The following is a 26891-nucleotide window of genomic DNA, read 5'->3' on the forward strand; positions in this document are numbered from 1 at the left end:
AATGGAGGCATCAGAGGGTGAGGGACAGGCTGGGGATGGGGGTGGGGAGGAGGAGGGGGAAAGGGGGATGTAGCAGTGCAGGTAAAAGTACAGAGGCACCTCGGGTGTCAGATGTCTGGCAGGTTGCAGTGTGTCAGAATTCCACTGCCTATATTGAGTCCATGAGTTTCTGTACCTACTACCTAGGTACAGAAGTGCAGTTCATAGGCCCGGCTCTGAAATGTAGTTTGTAAATTCAAACAGGCACCTAACCTCATCACCAGAACTGAAGCCAACTTCTTACAGCTCAAAACACAAAAACTGCCAACTATCTCCAGTACCCCCATGAACTGCACCCCAGAATCTATCAAAGACAACAATACCCAACTACCTGTGGTGGCACATTCCTCACCCAAAAAATACTCTGCTTCCAGTCTCTCAGGCCTGATCCTGAGAGGAAACAAATTACAAACCACTTTTCCTATGAACAAACCACTGGGCCTATGAACTTGACTTCATCAGACTCCTAGGTAGTACGTACAGAAACTCACGGACTCAACACAGACAGTGGAATCCTGATGCACTACGCCTTCCGGACATCTGACTCTCCAGGTACCTCTGCACTTTTACCTGCGCTGCTACATCCCCCTCCCCCGACCCCAGCCTGTCCCTCACCATGTGATGCCTCCATTTCTATTTTCACTGACTGGCTTTCTTGCCTGCATTGTGTGCCAGGCCTTCTGTTGCTCCACCAGCCTTCTGAGCATCAGGTATGTGGAGTTCCACCGAGTCTCCACATCCTGCATGATTTCGTGTTGTGGGATGCTCAGCTCTGCCTGTTTCTCCTGCAGCATCTTGCCCCCCTTAATGCTACAGTGGAAGTAGCCTGGCACCTTCCTGCATTTTGAAATCAGCTGGCTTGTAGCAGTAATGGTGGTGGCGCCATCACCAGCAGCCCTGTCCCCCTCCAAGGCATCCCTGACTATGAAGTGGAGCCTGCATGCCACACAGTGAATGCCAACAAAGTTGGCATCACAGACAGCTTTGATCATATTGGCCCCTTTGTCAGGGACCATGAACCTGCGGGTGAGCTCAGCCTGCCCAATGAGCCACCCCTGCACCATGCGGTTCATGGCCACCATAATCTTCCTTCCCATGCGGGAATCATCCAGCACCTTGGCTTGGAGGAGAGCCCACCAACAGCCTGACCACACCAGTGCCCTGTGAGGAAGAGGTAGGCGTGATCGTCACCCTGGGTGCTCCAGATGTCCAAGGTGAAGTGCAAGGCTACCTGCAGCCCTGCCTTGCGCAGTTCCTCCCTCAAGTACTCCCTGCATGCATCATACAGGGAAGGCACCATCCTGCTAAAGGTGGTGCCTGTGGGCATTTTGTCAGATGGGGCCACAAGTGCCATGAGCCCCCTAAACCCTGGCCACTCAACTAGGGAGAAGGGCTGCCTATCCAGAGCAAGCATTTCCCTAATGATCTTGCTCACCTTGAAAATGCACCCCCCTCTGTCTGCAGCTTTCCCCCACTGTTCCAGGCTGGCCTGCCTCTGCTTTGGGGGGATGGGGGCTTTGGAGTGAGCAGGGGACTTCCCTTTGGACACCTGCACTGGTGCCAGGCTGAGCAGGAAGAAGGGCAAAGGGGTGCTGACTCCTGGGATGCAGCAGCATCACTATGGTGGTGAACTGTTTCATCTCCTTGTCCTGGCTGATCTGCCTTCAGCAGTGCTGGCAAATAGCAAACCTGGGATCATCTACCAGCTCAAAATGCTCTCAAGTGATGCTACTCACCTGCTTCTGGGTTGAGGGTGGGGATGCTGCCTTATCCCCCTCCTCAGCAGGCTGAGGCACAACAGCAGGAGGAGCTGCCTCATCCGAGTCACTTGACTGAGTCTCCACAACCTCAACCTCCTTCAAGGTGCTGCCTTCTGGAGAAGGAGACCTGGATCTAGGGGAACTCTGAAGGGTGTGGAGCACAAACTCTTATTACCCCTTGGCCCCCAGAATTGCTTGAGCCAAGGTGCTCAGTACCCCTGGTTTCAGCTCAGTTCCTTCTCTGGTAGTAGGAGGCTCACACTGGGAGATGACAACGGGGTGGAGGAGACAGTGATGCTGCTGCTGGTGCCTATTGCTGGAGTTAGGGGAGGTGGTGTAAGTGCAGGGACACCAGGTACAGGTACTGTTCCCATCTCCTTGCTTCCACTGGCAGCAAAAGCCTCATGGCTGCTTGGGAAGAGGATGCGTCTATGTTTGGGTGGGTGGGGGGACTACCAGCACTAGCTCTCCCCCTACCCGCTCTCCCTCCCCTGCTGAAGACCTGGCACCTGCCTTTCCAGCATGCTTCATATTAATCTTTCCTATGCAGCAAAAGGTGTGTGACTGTGTGTCTGACTTCTGGGTTCTTCTTTTTCTTCTGGGTTGTGCACTTAGTTTGCTTTGTGTTGTGAGTAATGGACTGTGGAGGCCTGATTAATCTGATTATTCATTATGAATAATAAGTAATAAATTTGTGTGTTGTTCTTCTGTGATGTTGGTTCTTCTTTTCTGGGTTGTGCGATTATTAGATTGCTTTGTGTTGTGTGTAGTGGACTGTGGCTTGCTGATGGATTTGATTACTGATTATGAATAATAACCATGGTGTGTGTTGCTCTCCTGTGACGATGTGTGACTGATTCTTTTTTTTTTCTGGGTTGTGCGATTATTAGATTGCTTTGTTGTTGTGTGTAGTGGACTGTGGCTTGCTGATGGACCTGGTTATTGATTATGAATAATAACTATGCTGTGTAGTGCTGTTCTGTGATGTACGACTGACTTCTCCTTCTGCTTCTTCTAAGACTCTGAGTTATATGTTGTGTATGTTAATTTAAATCTGAATCTCTATCTGACTTCTTCTGTGTTGTCTTTAGTCAGTATGTAAACTATTAAAACTAACTATAACTAATAATATTAATAACTAATGTAATAATTATATAAAATCTCTTCTTCAATGAATATATGACTTCTATGATCTGTGTGAGTGTGTGTAATGTGTGCTTCCCTGGACAGTGATGGATCACACTGCCAGGGAAAACACTGAGCTTTCTTTTTTAAAAGTTTGCAGAAAATAAAGAAGAACAAATATGAATTGAAAGAAATGAATTGAATAAGTATTAAGAAGAGAGATTCTAAGCTAAGCTAAACTAAGCCAAGCTAAGCTATATCCTATTCAATCCTTTTTGAGAACAAAAAGGAGCAGGCAACTGACTGACTAGGAAGCAAGCAAGGCAGTCCAGTACCTTTCTGATGCTGTTGTTCACTCAGAACGAGCTCAGAAAAGTCACAGTAAGCCTGCAGAGGCTTTTATGCTGTTTCTATGCCCCTCCCTCAGACACTGTGATTGGAAAGGCAGTCAGAGAGAAATCACACTCACTAGCCAGCTAGAGGTGTCACTCCTTCCCTCCCTGCTCCCTCTCCCCCGCCCCCTTCCCCATTTCCACTCCCTCTTTTAAGTTTCTGTTTCCCCATAAAGACTGCCTGCTGAATCTCCTAATTGCTGAATCTCTTTCAAATCTTTTCCAAATTGATTTGGAGGCTCCGAATCGATTTGGAAAGCTTTAAGCTTCTAGCGATTCAATTTGGATTTGGAGATTTGGCCTCCGAATTGGGCCGAATCTTCTCTGAATCAAATCACAAACTGAAGCTTCACACATCCTTACTTGGCATGTTGGCTCCTCACTTGTGGCCCCTGCAACTCCCAAATCCATGCCCATGTTTACTCACTAAGCTGGCTGGCCTGGTGGATCATGGCCAGGGATATGGGTTTTCCATTTCCCATGGAAAAACGGAGAAAACCATGGATTCCCTGTTTTTATCAGAGAAAACGCGGATTTCCCTTTTTAGCAGAGAAATCCACGGATTTCAGAAAGGGTGGGAAACCCCAAGCCCTGCCTGGAGGGGGAGGGAGAAGGGGAAGGGCTCAGCCTGAGCCTCTGAGTCAGCCAAGGCTGGGCTCACACTCACCCTTTGCCCCTGGATTCTAGAGGTAAGTGGGGCTTGGGGGCTGTGGGGCAGGGCTGGGAAGATGGTTGGGGGCTGAAGGAGTAGAGGATGCTCTTGGCCCCAGGTGGCACACTGCAGCCAGAAGCAGGGCCAGGGGGTGAGGGCAGGGGTGACCCTCTGCGGGGGGCTTTGCGGGCAAGCAATGCAAGGTGCAGTGTGGTGGTGTCTGCCATGTGCGGGCTGCACACATGCTGCCCGGAAAGCTGTCCAGGGGAGGGGGAGGCTGGCATGCGGCTGGCTGCACAGGTCCATGGCTGGCTCAGCAGTGGCACTGAGGGATGGTGGCTAGGGGGTGGGATTGCATGTGGTGGCCACTGCCACTTACCCGTAGGGCCATGCCAGCAGTGATGGCTGCTGCCTACAAAACCTCCCCTCACTGCTGCCGAGCCATGCCCGGAGCTGTGCAGCCAGCCACAGGGTGGCAGTGGCAGTGTGGTGGTGGCTGGGTGGCACGCAGCCATCCTCACCACCATCCCACGCTGCGCGGTGGCCATGGCCGCCACCACACTGCCACCCTGTGGAAAGCCGCACAGCTCCAGGAACGGCTCTGCGGCGGCAGCGATGGTGCAGGGAGGTTTTGTATGAAGTAGCCATCACTGCTGGCACATAGTGGCTGCTGCCACTTATCTGTGGGGCTGCCCGTGCCAGCAGTGATGGCCACTGTGTACAAAACCTCCCACGCTGCCATGGAGCTGTGCCCGGAGCTGTGCGGCTGGCCTCAGGGTGGCAGCAGCAGTGTGGTGACAGCCGTGGCCACCGTGCAGCGTGGTAGGGATGGTGGTAGGATGGCTGCATGCTGCCTGACCACCACCACACTGCCGCTGCTGCCCTGCGGCCATCCGCACAGCTCTGGGCACAGCTCTGCTGTGGTGCGGGGAGATTCTGTACACAGTGGCCATCACCGCTGGCATGGCCCTACAGGTAAGCAGCAGTGGCCACCATGTGGGAGCCCCTCCATCCCACCAGCCATCATTCCTCACTGCTGCTGCAGAGCCAGGCATGGAGTTGTGCAGCCAGTCGCATGCCAGCCTCCCCCTCCCCTGGGCAGATGGCCAGGTGGCATGTATGCAGCTTGCACATGTTGGCCACCACCACACTGCGCCCCACATCGCTTGCCCACAAAGCCCCTTGCAGAAGGGCACCCTTGCCCTCACTGCCTGGCCCTACTTATGGCTGTGGTGTGCTGCCTGGGGCCAGCAGCACCCCCTGCTCCCTGAGCCCCCAACCATCTTCCCCAGTCCTGCCCCACAGCCCCCAAGCCCCACTTACCTCTAGGATCCATGGGCGAAGGGCATAGCTCCAGGTGGCAGTGCTTGTCCGCATAGCACTGGCAGCCAGCATGCAGCCGCCACCATCCTGGATTGCTACAGAGCTGTGCAGCCAGTCGCAAGGCATAAGCAGCAGTGCAGTGGTGGCCGTTGCATGCAACCCCGCTTTCCATGCCCTGGCTGGGCAGCACGTATGTGGCTCACACATGGCGATTGCCACTGCAGTGCAGCTGCTGTGCCCTGTGCCACTTGCCATGTGGGTGGCCATGGGATAGTAGCACAGGGTGCAGTGGCAGAGTTGTGGTGGTGGCCCCTGTGTGTGAACACCGTCAGGCTGCCGGGTGCATGTGTGGCCCTCAGACTGGTACCCCTGCCTTCACCTCCTGGCCCTGCTCCTGGGAGTGGGCACAGAGGCATGATCCCCACCTTCTTGATCTACCCTTCCAGCACCTTCCCTTTCCCCTGCTGTGCCCTGACTCTTTTCCCCACACACACTTACCTGTTGGTGTGGGTGTCAGTGTCTGTGTGTGCTTCTGTGTCTGCATGTCTGTGTCTGTGTGTCTGTGGGGCTTTTGTGAGGGGCATCAGGAAGGCTGTTGAGGCTGGGGGGGAGTATGGGGCACCAGCAGTGCTGGGGAGGGGCTCTGGGGGACATTTAATTTTTATCATGGATTTTGGGTTTTGAATCAGAGAATTTGCAATTTTTAATCAGAGAAAACCAGGATCCCCAAGCATGACACCACCTCTGTACTCTCAGTTTTGGTGCGGGGAGGGGCATGGGACTTCCTATTTCCTGGTTCTGGAAGGGACTCCAGAGCCCGACATTTGTACAAGGCTGAGACTGGACAAAATGGTTCCTTGCATGCCTCTCCTAGTCCGGAACCAAGGGACTGGAAGCCAAGTGCACAAGACAGTACTCACAGGATTTCTGACCTGCTTTTCCCCATTGGGGCATCTTTTGAAGCACACTGGTTGGTTGTGGGGTGGGGAGGGTCATGGCAGGGGGCTGTGGGTCTGTTATTGACTGAGGCGCTCTATATTTGAAGCACTTCAAAATTGAGCAACATTTGAAGCACTTAAGATGCTACATCTGCCCAGAGCCTTACCTAATAGACCTAGGTAATCCATTTTACCTACCAATGAAATAAGGTATTATTGGTAATAACAACAACATTGATCGGGTAGGTATTCATAAAAAAATGTCAGGTGAGTCTTGATCTTGTCAACTGCAGACCTGGTAGAAGATGGTCTCTGTTACCCTGCCTTTTTCTAAGGTGAACAGAAGGAACTTTGAACTTCTTCATGATATAAGATAGTGGGAGACAATTAAAGTTATCTTCTAGGGCAATCAACTGCATGGCAGTCTGAGGAAAATTAAGTGTGATCAGAGGGGTATCCCTGAGACTGAATGTAAAAATTAAGGGCTTTTGGAAAGAAAAAAAAATTGGCAAACTATTTGTGTATCAAAAGAACCAGAAAGTTAGCAGGAAAGCGAGAGATGCTGCTTCAAGACTAGCCCTGAGACAAAGCAGGAAGACAGAACTCTTTGATACAAAGGACATGGAAAGAAAGATTTCTGAGCAAGAAACTGGAAGATGCTGTTTATTTATACTGTGTTCAAGAAAACAGGGCTTTGTGCACATTCTTTGTTAATGAGCAGGCTTGCACCAAAGAAATACCTGACTTACATTATTAATTTCTTCTCCCTGAATATTGCTTAATTGCCCAAGCCAAAGAGTCAACAACGATATATAATCTTCCCTGGGGGTTATAAGAAAATTAATTTCCTGAAATGACATGGGATCTTAATATAAGAAAAAAGTATAAAATAACCTCTATTATTTTAGCTGATTAAAATGGAAAGTCATTGGAAAAGACTTCTTTGCACAAAGAAAGACGTCCAGGGAATTTTTCCTCCTACTATTATTCAAACTAATTTTGAGGTGGAATTGCAGCCATAGTCTTAAGAAAAACCTATTACGGTTATATTAATAAAATGGAAGTTGTTGTTACAGTACTGATTGATATACCTTGCAAGTGGTTTCCAAAGTGGGTATTTTGACATCTGTATAATACCTACTGATTTTTTATCCAAATCTCTTAGTCTTATTTGAAAATCTCAGTCGTTACGTTTAGAAGATAGTTTAGAGCAGGGGTAGGCAACGTTTTTTGGCTGGAGTGCTGGAAAACACCACAATGCTTGTCTTGGAAGGTGCTGGAGTGCCAGCATGCCAGAAAAACAAAATGCGGGCAGGGGGTACATGGTAGGGTGCATCAGCTCCATGCTGGCAGTGACTGCACACGCATGGAGCTGATGCTGGAGCTGTGGAGCCTGGTGCAGCTGTTTGGCCTGCTGCTTGCTGCAGCTGCCCAGAGCCCAGGCTGGCTACCAACAGCTGCGCCAGGCTCTGGAGCCCAGTCACCAGCTCTGTGCCAGGAGTGGGGCAGAGACCTGGGTTGCGTTGCCTCAGGCCCCTCCCTTACCACCTGCTCCGAGGTGTGCATGCACGCACCGGTATGGAGCTGATCTCTAGGCTCCAGAGCTCAGCACAGCTGTTTGCAGCTTAGCTTCCTGGCTGCAGCCAGCCCTGGCTCTGGGTAGCTGCTGCCAGCTGGGAGCCCGGGCTGCTCCCAGCAGACAGCTGGGATGCTGCAAGCCTTCCTGGGAGCAGCCCGGGCTCCATCGCTGGCAGCAGCTACCCAGAGCCGGGGCTGGCTGTGGTGTGCCAAGCAAAATGGCCTCACATGCCATGCTCAGCACGTGTGCTGGGGTTGCCGACCCCTGGTTTAGAGTTACTTCTTTACTCTGAGCCTGATGTAAAACTTGTATGTAGAGTACAGGTACTTATTTTTAAACCAACCAGTGCCTATCTAACAGGAATACCTGAAGCTGCTTTATGAGATAGGCTTGGAAAGCAGTACTCACTGTGAAAACTTTTTCAGGCTGACCACGAGCTCGCATGTTTGTGTCATGAATTTGTTTGAGAATCATCCAAGCTTCATCATGTTTTCCAACCTAAAAATTTGACAAATATTTATGTTAAACCATGTACTAAATCTGTTTAGTAATTTTAATTTCTAGTGGTGTGTTGTTACGATAAGACCCCAGAAATCATTTAGATTGGAATAGGAAATTTTAAAGAATGTTTTGCAAGATTTACCTCTAGCAAGAACCTTGGACTTTCTGGCATGAACGTGAGTGCTACCACAGAGCAGACACAGGGCAGTGCACAGACGATCACAAATACTCGCCAGCTGTGAAACTGATAGGCAGATCCCATACTGAAACTCCATCCTACAAAGGAGAAAAGCAGGCATGAAGCAAAACAAGGAGTACTATGTACATGTTATAGTCTGGACCTTCCAAGTAGTGGGAAATAGGTCTACACCCAAGGTTGTCCTATTTGACTTATTTTCTTTCCACAGATATTCAAGGCATCAAGTTTTATTTTCATAAATACTCAGAGAATATGACCTTTCAATTTATCTACATGTGTAGCAACACTGGAACTGGTTTCTGTAATGTGGGATAAGAAGCTGCATGACACAAGGAAAGAAGATTCCTCATACCTCTTGCCGGAATCTTTGAATAAAGACAATCAGATGAACTGAAGAGGGATATTACTGCAGCCTTCATAAACAGGACCTTCCACAAACCTCAGGTGAATATGATGGGAAAATTGAAGTTTAGTTCAGTAGCCAGCCAACATATTCAAAGCCAAATGGCTTCTTCAAGGCTTCCTCTTGATTATTTATAAAAACTACACAAAGTAAATGAGAAAACAGGAATGATGACACAGGACTTATGAATATTGAGTGTTTTACTCATACAGCAAGCTATTAATAATTAATTAAAAACTGCATTTAAAAATGCATGACAAAGAGTCATAAAAATACATCTGAGTCAATTGTAATATAGAAAATGAGTAGAAAAAGGGGGTTAAAATCAGAATGAATTATTTATGGTGGACTGGAATTCTATTTCCAGCCAAGTTAAGTTACTTTCAACACAGTTTTTGCATAGGGCCAGAAGTGTTTAATATAGGATTTCCACTCATCTACAAAAGTGAGTCTGTCTCAAGTTATTTCATTTTTAGGATTGGGCAAATCATTGAGAAGTTTCTTTTGGTGGTGTTCACCACTCTGCTTTTAATAGAACTGAAAGATAAATAATAGTTATTTTGATGTAAGATTCCAAAGTCAGATGAATGAAAAGGTCTACAACTGTGTACTAATGCTAAAGATGATGTATTTTTTCTATAAAGTGAAGATATTAATGTTGCTAATCTCAGCATGTGTACCCAAATGGAATGCATTACAATACAATGTATGATGCATAAAGGTTTTATAGTGCATAATTCTCTTCGCATCTAATTGCAAAGCACCTTATAAATGACTATCCAAAACATCAGAAATATCAAATAAACACCTTTAGTTGAATGCACTGAGGATCATAGTGTTTAAAGTAATCCAGAATCAGAATCTTTAATACTGAATAAAGATGAGGAGGAACAGGAAAAATAAGAAAGGGGGGGAGGGATACAGAAAAAATTTTCCTTTCACCTAAGAATCAATCTTGTAAATTAATCCTAAAAGAAATACCTAAGTGCTATGTAGTATAATAAGATAAAGCAGAAATAATCAGAAAATACAGCAGAACGATTTGCTGAAATACTTTAAGGAGAAGACAAAAGGAAATTCTGAAAAACGGCATATGAAATTGCAGGTCAAGGTCATGTTTAATAAAACAGGCAAAGATGACACTGTTTGACTGGAGAGGAGCAATGACAATTCTATGCTTAAGAAAAAGAAACAATGCAATCTAAGCAACTATGAGCCCAATAATCTGACCTGTATATATACACAGATTTAGAACACATTTTAAAGAAAAAGAAAATTAAAAGATACAAAGAGACAGTTACTTGGCTGCATTAGGTTGAAGATGTGGAGAAGGCAAGGAAGGGTGGCACCTTACAGACTAACTCATTCAGAAAGGCATGAGCTTTCATAGACTACAATTTACTTGAAGGCTGTCCAGCTTCTAGGTAGGCAAGGGCCTCACGCAGTGTGGGCCTTGCCAACAGGGGCCACACCAGTGCTGACCATGGTTGGCCATGGCATTGCTCTGTGGCCTGGGGCAGGAGCAGGAAATTAAATTTGAGGGAAGAAGGGGGAGCCAAGAGACCCTGGCTGCAGCAGCAGCTGAAGCAATAGGGGGAGTGATGGCCATGGGCAGATCCAGAATGGGTATAGTAGCAGAACCACACCCCCTCTTTATGACCACACATCAGGAGTAACAGCCTGGGACTTTTTTAAGTCCTGGAGAAGGAAAGCATTCCTCACACCTTTCCCCTCCATGCTCAAAGGCATGTCCCCTCTTCTCCCCTTCACTTCCATCCTGCTTCTCTTGCCTTTCACTGCTGGTATCTGGGCTGTCCTGGGGATGAGGGGAGGTCCTGCCCCACTCCAGATATGCTGCCTGGGGGCTGGGCTCAGCACCTGACACTGGAGGAGGCAGTGGGTGAGCAGGTATCCCATCCCTGCTTGTTTTCCCTGGATGTTCCTTGCCAGCCCTGGAACAGGCATGGGGAAGAGAAACCCACTTGCTGCCACCATCCTGGACTGAGCCCAGCCCCCACACAGCATAGCTGGAGTGCAAAAGGAGCTCCCCATACCCCTGGAACAAGATGGAAGGCAGGAATGCCAGCAGTAGCAGGCAGGGGAGAGGGCACTGGGAGGAGAGGGGACAGGGAGGAGGAGAAAGGGACATGCATCTGAGTATGGAGAAGGGATGGGGGAATACCTATCTTTTTTGGCTTAAAGTTCGCAGCTGCTGCTCTTGGGGCATGATCTACCTGCCCCAATGGGGAGGAGGCTTGAGGTGCCAGGGTGCAGCTACTCCTGCAGTGCTGGTTGCTACTTCCTCACCCCCCTTTATAAAATCCTGGATCCGCTTCTGGTGGAGGCTAGGTAGGAGCCCAGAGGCTCCTGAGGGCTGCATGTGGCCCCCAGACCCATAAGTGGACAGTTCTGGGTTACTTCATGAGATTCATCTGACAAAGTAGAGTGTAGCCTATGAAAGCTCATGCCTCTGAACAAATATGTCTACAAGGTGCCACGCGCCCTGACTTTAGCCTAAAGGCACAAAGGAAAAGGGAAATGGGGAAGAAATGCAACATGGATTTACCAAATGTAAACTGTTCTAAGCTCCCTTGGTATCTTTACTTAATAACTGATATTCTAGACCAGGGGTGGGCAAAATCTGGCCCATGGGCCAGATCCGGCCTGTGGGGCCATTGAATCTCCTGTGGGGCCCCTAAAATTTTCTTGAAAATTAAAATGTAACAGGATGTCAAAGATGACAGGAATCAGGGGCAGTAGGACCCAGAGGAAGCCTGGTGGGCTCTTGCAACAGCAGGGCCCGCTTGCCCCCACCCTCCCAGCTGGAAGCCCCAGCAGGGGCTTCTGGCCTGGGACCACGTGGCTGCATTGGCATGGGGAAACTCAGGTAAGGGGGGGATAGGGCAGGGGATGAGCTGGTATGGAGAAGCTTGAGAGAGTGCAGAGGAGAGCCATGCGTAGGATCAAAGGTCAGGAAAACAGATCTTATGATGAGAGGCTGAGAGCCATGGGACTCTTCAGCCTGGAAAAGCGCAGGCTCAGGGGTGATCTGGTGGCCACCTATAAGTTAATCATGGGTGCTCACCAGGATCTGGGGGAACATCTGTTCACCAAAGCACCCCAAGGGATGACAAGGACAAACGGTCACGAACTCCTCCATGACTGTTTCAGGCTGGATGTAAGGAAAAACTTCTTTACTGTCCCCAAGGTTTGGAATAGACTTCCATCGGAGGTGGTTCAAGCACCTACTTTGAATGCCTTGAAGGGATATTTGGATGCTTATCTTGTTGGGATCCTATGATCCCTGCTGACTTCCTGCCCCTGGGGCAGGGGGCTGGACTTGGTGATCTTCCGGGGTCCTTTCCAGCCTCTGTGTCAATGAATCTATGAATATATAAGTCTATAAACTGATTTGAACCTTTTAATTGGTCCCCTAATTCGATTTGGGTTGGGAGATTCAGCCGCTGAATGGTGCTGAATCTCTCTCAAATTGAATCTGCATCCGCAATTTCGCACAGCCCAAGTAATCAGGTCTGTTTTTTCTCATCTCCATATACTACTGTTAACAAGGATGTTATCTCTGGTGACAACAAACTCCCCCTATGCCTGAAGAAGAGTGTTTGTGCCCAAAAGCTTGCAAAGAACAATTTTTCCAACTATCTAGCTGGTCTAATAAAAGATATCACATCTATTCAAAGACCCTTGTCTGACTATGATCTGGATATACAAATTCAGAGTTTGAGAACTGATCTAAGTATCACAAAGATGCTTAATGGCATCTTCTAGACTGGGCACTGAGTCCCATTGGGCAGGGTGGTTTTCTTTAATCTTTACTAATTCACAGAGGAGCCTTTGGGGACCCCATACTGGGGTCGTTTGACCCCAATAATCTTTCCTGCCATGGCAGGGGGTTGGAATAGGTGATCTATTCAGGTCCCTTCCAACCCTAGAAACTATGAAACTAACTATAAGATTGGGCCCCCCATTATAGTCCATGGCCTGTTGTGACCTGTTTATAAAACTTTTCTCAAAAGGTTACATGAATATATCATCTCAAATAGCATATACTTAGAAATTATAATCCGCATTTTGTGATATTTTTGAGCTCTAACGTATCTTAAATTAAAGCTATCTTTATATGTTTATTTTTTTTAAAAACCATTTAACAAAAAATACAATTAAATAAAAAATAACAAAACCCAATTTCTAATTTCTTTTTTTAATCATTGATTTTTATCTACCCTGCCGTCTGTTTCTTGTAAATTTTAAGATTGGAACCTTAGATTGTAAACTCTTCAAAGATGGTACACATGTGTTAAACATGTAGGGCAGTTTGGAATGTAAATAAGTAAATTTAATAAGAAATGAATTCCTTTCCTATTATTTCCTACATTCATTTCCTATTATAACCGATTGGATATTATATAGTTTATGTTACCAGCAGAAATGACCGTAGCTGGGTGTGGGGCCCAGGATAAATCAGCCTGCGCGGGGCCCATAGCTGGGGGGGCGCAAGGGAGGGGTTTTTGAGCGGCTGGACGAAAAGCCAGGCCGGCTCCACAAAGCCCCCAAAGTGCAGGGCCTGGGGTAGTCGCCCTGATTTGCACCCCCCTAGGGATGGCCCTGGTTATCAGCATAAAAAAGTAACCAGGTTCTTTTCTGTTGCAACTTATCAACAGTTCTATGAATGACCTCAATCTGCAGGCTGGTGAATGTGATTTTCTGGCGTCCTGGCCACTGTTTGTAATTCACAGACTGCGTCAACTTGTTTTACCGGTCATTTAGTTCTGCTGCCTCTTTCTCAGGAAGAAACAAAATGATGGATAATCTTCAAGGGTCATTTACTGCATTCAGCATATGAGAGAAAGAGAAAGGGCGATGAGAATCTTGGCATGAAAAGTTTCTTAAGTCCCTGCTAACTTTGGAAAAGCTGAATTGCTTTAAAAAGCAGATTGAACACAAAGATTTTTATTAAAAAAGAATCCAGAAAAAAATGTTTTTGTATTTCATTCTTGGTGACTAATCAGGCAGCATGTGGCAATGAAGGTTAATCCACTTTTTATTTTCCTGGCAAATATGCAGTTTGATGTGGCACAACAATTTTTCATTTAACTTTTACAAACCAGACTGTTGTTTACTTTCCCAACAAAATAAATGTTTCCTTTTGTATGGATAATCAGACAGCTACAAATAACATTAGTGTCTTCTTCTATCCCGGGATCCCACATTACACTGCAAAGTGTAAACTAACGAAGGTTCCATCATAGTTAAGGTTGAAGCCAGCTGTAGTTTACAAATCTAATTTCTAATTATCCCCTTCCAAGTTCTCCCAAAAGAAACAAAATGTCTGAAATGTTATATACTTCTTTCAACCCAAGGCAGACTTTATTCTTGAAAGCTTGGGGGGCAAACCAAAAATAATATTAAATGTCAATTTTCATTCAAAATTAATTTTCATTGACTTTTAAAAATTAATTCAACATTTTTTGTTTGGCATATAGTAATTAAAATTGCTTCATCTACAAAATTCAAATTGATTAAATTTTATTGGTCTCTCTTCTGAGAGGTGGAAAAAGTGAAGAAGGAGAGAGGTATAAAAAAAGGCAATTACAAATGTCTAAAGAAAATAATATTTTGGGATAGCTTCTTTGTGCCCCCTATGTTGATAAGTAAAATGAAAGAACTTGTCTATAGACTTCTTAGAAGAAATATGAAGTAGAACCAGTGGAAGTTCATGCTGTATGTCACCTGTGGATCAAAATCCATTCCAAATTGAGAGCAATATATTTCTTGATATATATTTTATGTAGAGAGATTAGATGAGTTTTTATTTTGTTTTGTAACAAAAAACCCCCTTTTGGTGTCTTCTACTTTTACTAAGATAAGGCATCCCTAGTCTACCGTACTCTCAATATTCATTTTTTAACTCAACAGTAATGGTTTAAAACATTTTTGGTGTCAGGGTAGAAATGATCTCTGAGAATATAACGCCACTGATTTGGCCATTTTCTATGTTCACTATTTTAATAATACACAGTATAATCCACATGTTCAGCCACTCTCTTCTCCGTGTGTACTAATGTTAACTGTACTTTAAAGATCTACTTCTAAAGGCATTCTTACTTCCTTATCTCAAATAACACTAGCTGTTTCATGTGAAATCCTATTGTGATGGCAAATCTCCTGGTATATAATTTATGTAACTGGTTTCTCCCTCTTAATTTAAGCTTGTTCTTTTTTTGCTTTCAATTTGTCATTACATAACTGAAACACATCACATCCCTTATTGCACAGGATATGCTCCTGTGCAAATGATCTCCAGACTGATTTTCAGTCAGTTCAACAATCTCTTACAAATTAAGCTCTAGACTGGGCTAAGTAACTTTTTGTGTTCTCTCTCTCTTCTTCTTAATGTGGTATTTGTTTAAAGGCATATGCCATAAAACCAAAATTGTTGTATATCTGCCCCTTCTTATTTTTTGAAATGAGAATCATTTAATATATACTTTTATTCCACATACATACTTCAGTTTAGAGACTCTGAATCAATACAGTACTCTTCCGTTCTAGCACTATTATAACACCTCCCTACCACATTTCAGGTAGCACAAAGCAGATTATAAAGTTCTATCCCTAATGCCAGTGAAGCGTAAGATTAGTAGGGATGACATCAATATAGATATTATACAACAGCTGAGTTACAAATAAATCCAGTGTCCTGCATGCAATATACACCAAGTCTCAACAAAAGACAGTTACAATATAAACAAAATCAGCTCAAATCTATGAAATCTGTCTCTTGCATAGTTCCTTTTTACCTTTCAATTTATTTAACAGAGGACCAGATCCAAAACCAAAAGGTTTAATTTTCAATAAATAAGCTGCTACTTGTATTTCTATCAGCCATCCAATCTGCTGCCCTTCATAACTAGGAATGCTGTTTTATTCTCAGATATATAATCAATATTCACAGAATTATGGAAAATTAGGGTTTGAAAGGACCTCAAGAGGTCATCTAGTCCCTGCTCAAAGTCAAACAGTCTTCAACTCGATCATTCCAGCCAGGGCTTTGTCAAACTGGGCCTCCAAGGATGGCGATTCCACCGCTTCTCTAGGTAACCCATTCCAATGCTTCACCACTCTCCTAGTGAGAAAGTTTTTCTTAATATCCAATTTCAACTTCCCTCACTGCAACTTGAGACAATTACCCCTTGTTCTGACCTCTGTCACTGCTGAGAAGAGCCCAACTCCATCCTCTTTTGAACCCCCCTTTCAGGTAGCTGAAGGCTGCTATTAAATCCTCTCTCAGTCTTTCTTCTTTTCTGCAGACTAAATACGCCCAGTTCCCTCAGCCTCTTCTCAGAAGTCATGTGCCCCAGCCTGCAAACCATTTTTGTTGCCCTCTGCTGGACTCTCTCCAACTGGGGGGCCTAAAACTTGACACAGAACTCCACATGTGGCCTCACCAGTGCTGAACAGAGGGGAAGAATCACTTCCCTCAATCTGCTGGCAACGCTCCTACGAATGCAGCCTAGTATGCCGTTAGCCTTCTTGGTAATAAGGGCTCACTGTTGCCCCATAGCCAGCTTATTTTTCATTGTAACCCCCAGGTCCTTGGTCCTTTTTGGCAGAGCTGCTGCTTAATCAGTTGGTCCCAAGTCTGTAGTGGTGCATGGGATTGTTTCATCCTAAGTGCAGGACTCTGCATTTGTCCTTGTTGAACCTCATGAGATTCATTTTGGCCCAATCCTCCAATCTGTCTAGGTCACTCTGAATCCTAGCTACTACTCCCCTCAGCTTGGTGTCACCCATGAATATGTTGAGGGTGTAATCCATCCCATCATCCAGATTAATAAAGATACTGAACAAAACCAACCCCAGGACCTACCCGTGGGGCACTCTACTTTATACTAGCTGCCAACTAGACCTCGAGCCATTGATCAGTACCCATTGATTCTGACAATTCAGCTAACTTTCTATCCATCTTGCAGTCCATTCATCTAACCCCTGCTTCCTTAGCTTGCTTACAGGAATGCTGTAAAAGATAGTATCAACAGCTCTGCTAAAGTTGAAGTATAACATATTCACTGCTTTCCCCACATCCACAAAGTCAGTTATCTCATCATAGAGGGCAATCAGGTTACAGATTGGTTAGGCATGACTTGCCCTTCGTGAATCCATACTGACTTTTCCTGATGACTTTCTTCTCCTCCAAGTGCTTAGAAATGGATTCCTTGAGGACCTGTTCCATGATTTTTCTGGGGACTGAGGTGAGGCTGGTTGGTCTACAGTTCCCTGGATACTTCTTCTTCCCTTTCTTAAAAGACAGGCCTATTTTTGCCCTTTTCCAATCATCTGGGACCTCCCCTGATTGGCACAAGTTTTCATAGATAACAGCCAGAGGCACTGCCATCACATCAGCCAATCACCTCAGCACCCTTGGACGCCATGTATCCAGTCCCATGGACTTGTATATGTCCAGCTTTCCTAAATAGTCCCTAACCTGTTCTTTCACCAGTGAGGGCTGCTTACCTTCTCTCCAGACTGGGCTACCCACTGCAGTATTCTGGGAGCTGACCTTACCTGTGATGACAGGTAAAAAAGGAATTGAGTACTTCAGCCTTTTCCTGATTATCTGTCACTGGGTTGCCACCCCCTTTATTAAGGGACCCACACATTCCCTGACCTCTTTTTAAAAATACAACCAGCTTTCCTGGACTCCTTTCCACACCAGACTGGCCTTCCAGGGTGTCCTGCCCATCAGTTCCCTGAGTGAGTAGAAGTCTGCTTCTCTGAAGTCCAGGGTCCATATTCTGCTGCTCTCCTTTCTTCCTTTTGTCAAGATCCTGAACTCAATCATTTCATGGTCACTGCTGCTCAAGTTGCCATCCACTTCTACATCCCCTACCAATTCTTCCCTGTTTGTGAGCAGCAGGTCAAAAAGAGCACGGCCCATAGTTGATCTCTTCAACTCTTGCACCAGGAAGTCATCTCCAACACTCCCCCAAAACTTCCTGGATTGCCTGTGCACTGCTGTATTGCCCTCCCAGAAGATGTCAGGGTGATTGAAATCCCCCATGAGAACCACGGCCTGTGATCTGGAAACTTCTGCTAGTTGTCTGAAGCAAGCCTCATTTACCTCATCCTCCTACTTTGGTGGTCTGTATCAGACACCTACCATGACATCATTCTTGTTGCTCTCCGTTCTAGCCTTAACTTAGAGACTTTCAACAGGCCTATCTTCAGTTTCGTACTGGAGCTCTGAGCAATCATACAGCTATTTTACATAAAGAGCAACTCTTCCTCTTCTCCCCTGCCTGTCCTTCCTGAACAGTTTGTACCCATGCATGACAATACTCCAGTCACGCACACTATCCCACCAAGTCTCTGTTGTTCCAATGATGTGACAGTGCCTTGATTTTGCACAGACTTCCAGTTCTTCTTGCTTGTTTCCCAGGTTCCACCTGTTCATATACAGACACTTGAGGTATATGTTAGTTATAATAATAATTACTTGAGGTAACTAGCCGATTGTCCCACTTTCTCAGAAAGAATAAAAAAGCCTACCCTGCTGCCCCCTCCTCCTTCTGCTTCTTCCAGCTCTCTTGCTTCTCCACTTACCTCAGGGCTTTGGTCTCCATCCCCCAGAAAAAACTTGTTTAAAGCCCTCCTCACTAGGTTAGTGAGCCTGTCTACAAAGATGCTCTTCCCTCTCTTGGTCAGGTAGATCCCATCTCTTCCTAGCAATCCTTCTTCCTGGCACAAGAACCCATGATCTAAAAAGCTGACCCCCTGTGCAGCCATGGATTGCTCTACAGAATGTGGCTGCTCTTGCCAGGGCCTTTCACCTTGACCGGAAGAATCAAGGAGAACACAACTTGTGCCCTCACCCCTTCATCCTTGCACCCAGAGCCGTGTAGTCACTCTTGAAATTACAACCCTATGGACATATACCTGAAAACTCCAAATGACAGCCACAGTAAAAATACTCATTTCTGTTGCTCAGTGTAGACCTGTACAAATGGTCTATTAAAATCTGGGTTCACATCTTCCAGGCAAACAGTCATGGAACTAGCTAATTGACACTAGAATTATTTACAGCAACAAGCACAATTAGGATAAATATTTATATACTCCTCCCCTGTCCCTAATTACAAACAGATTCTGCCATCTTTTCGCCCGTGCTTGCATCTAGCTTCACGTGTAGTATTACTTACAGACATTCAGTTTATCCTGGGAGAGTTGCTACTTTCCCAGGAGAAACCACAAGTGTACAGACATTCAGGCCTGTATAAAAATGGCTGCTCCAGGAGAAAAGTAACCTTGGAACAGCCAGGGTCAAATCACTCCCAGGAGAGTTTATTCTGGGAGAACAAATATCTATATACAGTACAACTCTTTTGAGAGAAGCCACAGCACAATTCTCCAGCATCCCAGGATGCTTTGCTTTGTTCCCCTCTCCCCCAGGAGACTGTGTTGCTCACTGGACTCTGCTGTTCCCGCCAAGCAGAGAACAGAACATGCCCCCTTCCCAATCCCACATTGTGCTACAAGGAGACACAGGCAGTCTGGGTCAGCCAATCAGGGCTACCCTTTGCACTGCTGCCATTCTGTCTCCAAACAAACTGAGGGAGCCTGCAGAGCATGCTGAGATATATTCACAGGGTCTGCCTGGCTGTGCAGAATTAACATTAAAAGCTCTCTGCTTTTATTCAAATGTCTGTGCAGATGTCTCTGGGTAACTTTTTCTATTCAAATGTCTATTCAGGTATCTCTGGATAACAGGTGTCTCTGGATAACCACGAGAACAAACCTGGGAGAATTCTCCCATATTATATGAACGTGTATATGCAGCCTTAGTTATGATAGTTTAAGAACTAACTTAACAGCAAAAATCATGTCCTCTATCGTAAATGCTATGTACCCCTGGAGCCTGGGGAGGCACGATGACTGCAGTGGGGACGTGGTGGCGGGGAGCTGCCACAGATGTCCGTGGTGGTGTTGGCGGTGGGGTGGGGTGGGGTGGTGAGTGCTGACCAGAGGTTGGCAATCACCCACAGGCACCACTGAGAGTATCTGTGGTGACCAGTGGCGATCAGTGACTGCCCACAGATGCTGGTGGCGGCAATGGGGGGGCATGGTGAGTGGTGACTGCCTGCAGGCGCTGCTGGCAGGGTCGGTGGTTTTTTTGCAGGGTGCACCACCAATGTTAGGGGGTGCATGTGCATCCACGTGCACACCCTATGCATCACCAATATCCTCTATCTTCCCAGAACAGTGCTGCTGAAGATTATCATGGAGAACCTTAGGTAAGAATAACCTGCACCTGAAAAGCGACTTAAGTTTAGTGAACTTATGTTTAGCAGTGCTACATTTAATACAGGACTCCTGTTCAGATCTATGGACACAGACGTGGCAGAGTGCTTCTCTAGGAGTGGCCAGGAATCCCTGGAATCCCTGCAGCCCTCACTTGCTGGGCAACCATCCCTTCATTCACCTGCCATGCTTTGACATTATTATGAGGGAGGCTGCCCCAGGGCTTCCCAAATCAAATGGGCCACCAGGTGCACTGTGGTCCCTGCCTTATGGTATAAGTGCATAGCTCCGTTCCTTCCCTACACCATGCTCCATGCCTCAGAGATGGTATCCCCATTGCTGTTTTCTTTCACTTATCCTTTTCTTTGGGGTTCCTGGACTCTTGCTGGTCCCACACTCAGCCTCTCAATCTGGGTTCCAGTCCCCTCCCTGGGTCCCTAGGAATCTCCTCCTACCCTTAGGACTCCAAAAACCTCCAAGACTGCTTTAGATGTCTTCTCTGTGTTGGTGCTTCAGAGCTGCAGTCCTCCTGCTGAGGCGGTGTTCTCTCAGCAGACTCCGGATCTTACTGCTAGCTTCTTTCAGGGCCTGGACTTATACCTGCTTTAAATCCAGCCCTCTTCTTGAGGGCTGGAGAGTCAGATGACCCCCCTCGCCCCCCACTGGAGAGTCAGGTGGCGCCACCCCCTGACTGCCAACACCAGCTCTGAGGGCTGAGAGACAGATGATTCCCTCTATCAAGCTCAGTCACCTGCTGGCTCCCTGTGTCAGCTCACTCCCAATTAGCCCTGGCCTGAACCTGCCAGCAGCTTCATAAGCTGCCTTACCTCTTAAAGTGGCAGGCACCTCAAATGCCCTGCCACAACAAGCTCTACCTTGCTGTCATCATAACATCAAATAGCTTTTCTCTTGGATGATTTCTCAGAATTCCTAAGGCTTGTCACATGGTAGCCTCATTAAACACTGTATTTTCCTAATCCCGTTTTTCCTTCTTCTCATTGTCTTTGGTTGTGGCAATTTCTCTTGATTTAATCACACATTTCCACATTTTATAAGGGAATAATAATTCTGTATTGCAAAAGAGAAAAAAAAGAGTGACAACGTATTTTCCTTAGCCTAGTGCTACTTGCTCAGTATCTATTCAAATACTCCTTCACAGGGCTGCAAAACAAAATACTTCTCAAAAACGTATAAGCATCTTTGCTTATTCTTATATTTAACACATCTAAGAACTTCATTAAATTGCATTAGCTAAACTGCAAAACTGAGCCATTGCAATAATCTAGGAGTTTGGCCTTACAGCGTCATTCGTCTGATTGGCAGCAGGTAAGCTTAGGAACCAAATATAGGCATGTTCTAGTTCTCATTCAATTTACTTCTCCCCTCCCTGATTTATAATGCAATAGGCAAGGCATAAATGTTCTATGTCTGTTGTGTTTAGAGTACTGTGCAGCAACCCAGAGTTAAACTTTACCCTTGCTCCCTGCAAATGCAGTATCCAAAAGCCATTAATCTTGAAACCAGTGGCAAGTTCCAAAGTGCTATGGATCGTTAAAACAATTGGCCCTGATGCATCCTGGGAATAGTTTTCCTGGGCAGTAGTGCAAAATAAAACCTATAGTAAGTGAGTCTGAACTCTCTGCAGAAGCTTCTCATTGAATATCACCTTCCCACTCTACTGATTACAAGAAATGACCAAATGAATCACTGTGACAGATTATGGAACTGTAGTGCATGGCAAACAGATAAGAAAATGTACAAAGAAGCTAATTTTCATATTATCACTTACTTAAATGTCGACTTGCAGGCTTTGTAAGATGATTTTTTTCCCCTCTAACGTAAGTGCACCTATTGGACATAGCCCATGGAAATGTTAAACTAAAAAAGTATTTTTAAGCAATAGTTATGATCCAAGGAAGGAAGAAAGGTCATTTCTTTTGTGCCTACACTAAAAGAAAGTGATTTGCAGCATACCTGGCAATTTGTTTCTAGGAGAACTTGTATAAAGCTACCTTCCTTTGTAGTGTTTTATGGGTACAAGAGTTCTGTAAAAATGCCCTCTGGTAACTTCAGTTCAAAATAAATAGCAGTCACTGCAGAAACACAGAATATATATATATATGAATCAAATATATGTATTTATGGGGTAACCCCGGGTCCCACATTTCCAACTGAAAATATTACAGCTAGAAATGACACCCTGCTTCTAACGAAGCATAGGTTTTTTAAGGTGTCATAAATAAGGAATTTTTCCAAACCTGGGTAAAGTAGATACCTTCAAGGAGGAATACAACCCATCATGTTTATTCACATATCATATGCCTAAGGATAAGATGAGCACCCTGTTTTCAGAGCGTAGTAGTAATTTACTTGCACTAAAACGACACAGTAAAATGAAAAATAAAAATGATATATTCAAGAACATTTATATAATTTACAGTTTTTGCTAAAAGTAAACAAGCAGATTGCACATGCTACCAGTTTAAACAAAATGCAATGGTACAAAAAACATAAAACAACTGCAGATCCCATTAGTGCGGATCACAATCTAGTAGTGGTCTCCTGTTGTTATTTGTAGTTTTGTACCACAGCTGTATAGGTTTCTAGGCCAAAAGGGTGCTTTATTAATCTCAAAAGGGAAAATTTGAGAAAATCTCACTGCCTGTATGCTAGCATCTTTAATTCTTATATTTATGTCTTATTTTAAATATAGTGGAAATACTGGATCAGTGACTCTCAGTACATTTCTCAGATCATTTGTCTGGATGTTATTTAAATACCCAGACAAGGGTTTACATGGGAAAGGAGTGGTGTCTAAAATGCTCTCTTTACCAATAGGTGTAAAAGATCTAATTTTCAACCAATAATTTAGAATTCTTAATTGAGCTAAGGTATACCATGCCGTAGCAGGGCACTGACGTGCCTGCTACTTGGGGAGTGATCAGTAAGGAATCCAGCTGTGGGTTGCCAGGGTAATCAGTGGGAGTCAGCTGACTGGAAGGAGCAGGGCCTGGCTCTCGTATAACCCCAGGCCGAGACCAGGCAGGGGGTTCCCTGCCGGCAGTCGAGGGAGAAGGAGCTCTGCCAGAGCAAACAGTGAGGAGAAGCCCGACTGCATGAGTAGCTCCTGGTTGCTGTTATGGGGTGGAGAATTCCCTGGTAGGGATTGAATGTTGTTTAGCTGGACGGCATAGATTTTATGTTATAGCCCAGGGGCTTGTGTTTTTGTGTTCGCTGTTTAGACCGGAGGGCCAGGTGAAGCTATTAGGGGTTGGAGGAGGCCTCATATGGGCTCCACGGTAGTGTGGGGATCCCAGCACCAGAGAGGGCACAGCATTTGGGGTACACTGACCCCAGCGCCAGAGAGGTGCATCATTTGGGGTACACTGACCCCAGCATCTGAGAGGGCACAGCATTTTGGTGTTCACTGACCCCGGCGCCAAAGAAGGCCAGGCTCAGCTACAGCTACCTGAGCCCCAGGCTGAGAGAAGCTACAGAGCAGAGGGGGTGATGACTGATGAGACCCAGAGGGGACACAGTGGTGAGACAAGGCTACAGAAAGCCCAAGCAGCAGAGGGCGCAGAGAGAGCAAGACTGACCAAACAATGTCCGGTATATCAGCAAGGCTTGGGCTGCGGTATAAGGGGAGGAAAGGAGCCACAGATAGCTCCCCCTGGCATCGGGGCAGAAAATGGGCAGCCTCCTGCTTAATTAACATCCTCTAATTAAGTAAGCAACAACAAGGCGTGGCAGATGAGAAGGTGGGCGGTTGGCCCATAACAGGTGGGCAGGGCCACTAGTGGACAGACCCCGAAGAGGTCACACATGCTCATGCCTTACAGATGAAACACATTCCAGTTGACACGTGCCCCTCCTAGGCCACAGGCTCCCAGACCCAGTCCTTATCCCTCCTATGCTACAGGCTCCTTGGCTCCTTCACCTCGGTCTCCAGATGTGACCCCCAATCTTTGGTCCCTCTCTCTGGGCCCTGACCCCACTCCTAGGCCAGTTGAAACTCCTGCCCTCCCCTGGCCCTGCCCATATCCAGCTGTGGTACTCCTTCACTTTTGGCTCATCTCTGTGCCCTGGCCCTGAGCCAGTGAGACCTTCAGGCTCCCTGGCCCTGCTCATACTCGCCCCTTCCTGGGCTGTAAAACTCTGGGCTCTCTGAACCTTTGGCTCCCCTTTCCTTTCTAAGCCAGCTAGGACTTCCTTATGTCCCCTTAGTCCCTTCCACAAACCACCAGATTTTGCTTACTCCCAGCTCAGATGTACCCAGGAGCCCTGCTGCCCAGAAGCTACTCTCCCTGTGGCTCTCAAGGCTAGACTGCCTGACCAGCTCAGGCCCTGGGCTTATATGCTTCAAGCCTGGCCCCCTTCTGATCAGGTGACTCTCCAATTGGTCCCTGCCATACTTACAGGCTGCTTCTCATGCAGCATGTTCCCTTCTTAAAGTGACAGATGTGCTAGGACCGTGCCCTATCATACAAGAGATTTAAATTAATCACTTTTCCTGTAAAAACCAAACTTGTTTCCTCCTTTCATTCCCAAAACCAATAACTTGCATTTAGCAGTGTTTAATTTCCAAGCTATTTAAGACTGAAAAACCTTATTGCTGAAAAACATCTAATAACCTTTGGAGACTTATTTGGGATTGGGCCATTAATAATGTGTCAGCTGCATAAAGCAAGACAGGGACAGAACTGTTCAATATTATAGATGTGTAGAATTGATTCCCTGTTAGCACAGGTTTTCAATCACGCAGCAATAAAATTAAAAGGAGTGGAGAGAGCAAGCATCCTTGTCATAGCCCTGTTTCAACTGAAAAAAATATTGGAACAGCACCACCAATCCCACAATACACTTTAGATGCTATATTTGAAAAGTAACTAGCAATAACTTGTAAGAGAACTTTATTCATTGCTGCTGTTGCCATGTTTTTCCATAAATTTAATCAGTTTATGATGTCAAAATCTCTCTTCAGATCTATAGAAACTGCATATAAATTATTTGCCCCTCATTGAACGATGGTTTATGTCATTGACACTACCTACTCCCAACAAAAGAGACTATTTTGTGAAAGAATTTTCCACCTGTTCAACAATGGCTTCATACTAAGTAATTGCTTCTTTGGGTTCTTGTACTTTGAGACTATGAGATAAGTGGCCTGATAAAGCATCTTTGAATGGAACAGCAAATCTTTCTCATAACTTACTATGCCATTTAATTCTCTTATTAACTATTTCTAATTTGTGGGGTCGTTATATAGTTTGTGGGGAGGACTCCCTCTAAAATTCTAATGGAAAATTTAAAGAGAGGGAAGTGATCGCTCTCTACATGTGGTAAAATTTCAGTTGATTTACATTGTAATAGGGCCCCAACCCCATGACTAAGGATGGCGGAAGGAAAAAGCAGAATGATGCACAAGGTCCTAGATTTGTACAATCTGTGTCCTGAGTATCAATTAGGCCCCTTCTACATATTACAAATACTGTGCAAGTAACTGGTTAGTTGCACAGTTACCTTAAGATCAGCTACATGTATAAAGTAGCTATCACACAATAAAAAGCTCCAATCAGCATAAAGTTAGACCTAAAAATGTGTACTAACTTTATAGCTGGTTGCTATTGAGGTTTAATTAGCATGTGTAGCAGGTACTTCCCTGTGGCTGGGAGCCCTGTCAGCTGTTGCAGACTCTGGGTCCTGGCAGCACTCTGCAGCTGCTGGGACCCAAAGTCCTGGTTTTATAAAACCACAGTTGGGTCCCTGCAGCATGCTTCCCAATGATCTCCTGTCCTGGGGGTCTGTTAAACCCTCAGGATGGGAGGCTCCCTACACCAATGATCTCCCAGTTGTGGGGGGTGCATGGGTTGCCCCCACAACTGGGAGCCCTGCAGTTGAGGGGGCTCCAGGCCATGAGAACCTGCTTCTTGCCAGTGCAGGGAGAACCTGGGATTGAGCTCCTATGCACCAGCAATAAGATGCAATGGGATCTAATGCACGATCCCACAATTGTATGTCCTCCAACGCACCTTTTACCTACACACGTAGAGGGGGCCTTTGTCACACCAGAAACCCCACCTAGAAATCTCCCTGGGTACCTATGTCCATTCTGGAGATGCTCTCCAAAAGGGCAGTGATGGATACCATAGAGCCACTCAAGAAGTGCTGCCAGATACTAGTATGTGCTAGAACTGGTGGATCATGCAGTGCAAAATCAAGAAGCAATACCTCTGAGATTGGTCACACCACCAGAAATAACAGATAAAATAGCTCATAAAAGTTATTTTTTTCCTGGGCTAAACTGCTCCAAAAAAAAAAAAAAAAAAAACACTGCTGGAGCAGCACAGTTACTTTATGCCTAGGTTTCTGTGGGAAGTGTGAAAAATACTCCAAAACAATGGTTGCAGGCAGCAAATTGGTACCAGAGTAGCAGCTGGGCTACCTAAGAACAGTCTCCCAAACCTATCTTTTATAACACTAAGGCATGCCATATAAGGTGAGGGAGTGGGCAAGAGTGCCCAAGAGGGAAGCAAAGTGCCCAACAGACACTAGTCCTGTTATAATATTTATATTCTGCACTGGTCCGGTCCTGCAGGGAGCAAACCAGGAAAGCCAAGGCTGCAACTGAACTCCAACTAGCTTCAAGCATCAAGGACAATAA

At 45.8% G+C, this 26891-nt stretch overlaps 1 protein-coding gene across 1 annotated transcript in view; it reads right to left on the bottom strand.

Annotated features, from left to right (window-relative positions):
* Positions 1 to 26891, bottom strand: part of SV2C (synaptic vesicle glycoprotein 2C) — a 167690-nt gene that overhangs the window by 41774 nt on the left and 99025 nt on the right. The window contains exons 4-5 of the mRNA XM_019532225.1: positions 8452 to 8585; positions 8217 to 8306 (exon numbers count right to left, since the gene is read on the bottom strand). Coding sequence (XP_019387770.1) covers positions 8217 to 8306; positions 8452 to 8585 — 224 coding nt within the window. The remainder of the gene's footprint in view (positions 1 to 8216; positions 8307 to 8451; positions 8586 to 26891) is intronic.

This window comes from Crocodylus porosus, unplaced genomic scaffold (assembly GCF_001723895.1).
Source record: "Crocodylus porosus isolate Cpor-Errol unplaced genomic scaffold, CroPor_comp1, whole genome shotgun sequence".
Taxonomy (NCBI): domain Eukaryota; kingdom Metazoa; phylum Chordata; order Crocodylia; family Crocodylidae; genus Crocodylus; species Crocodylus porosus.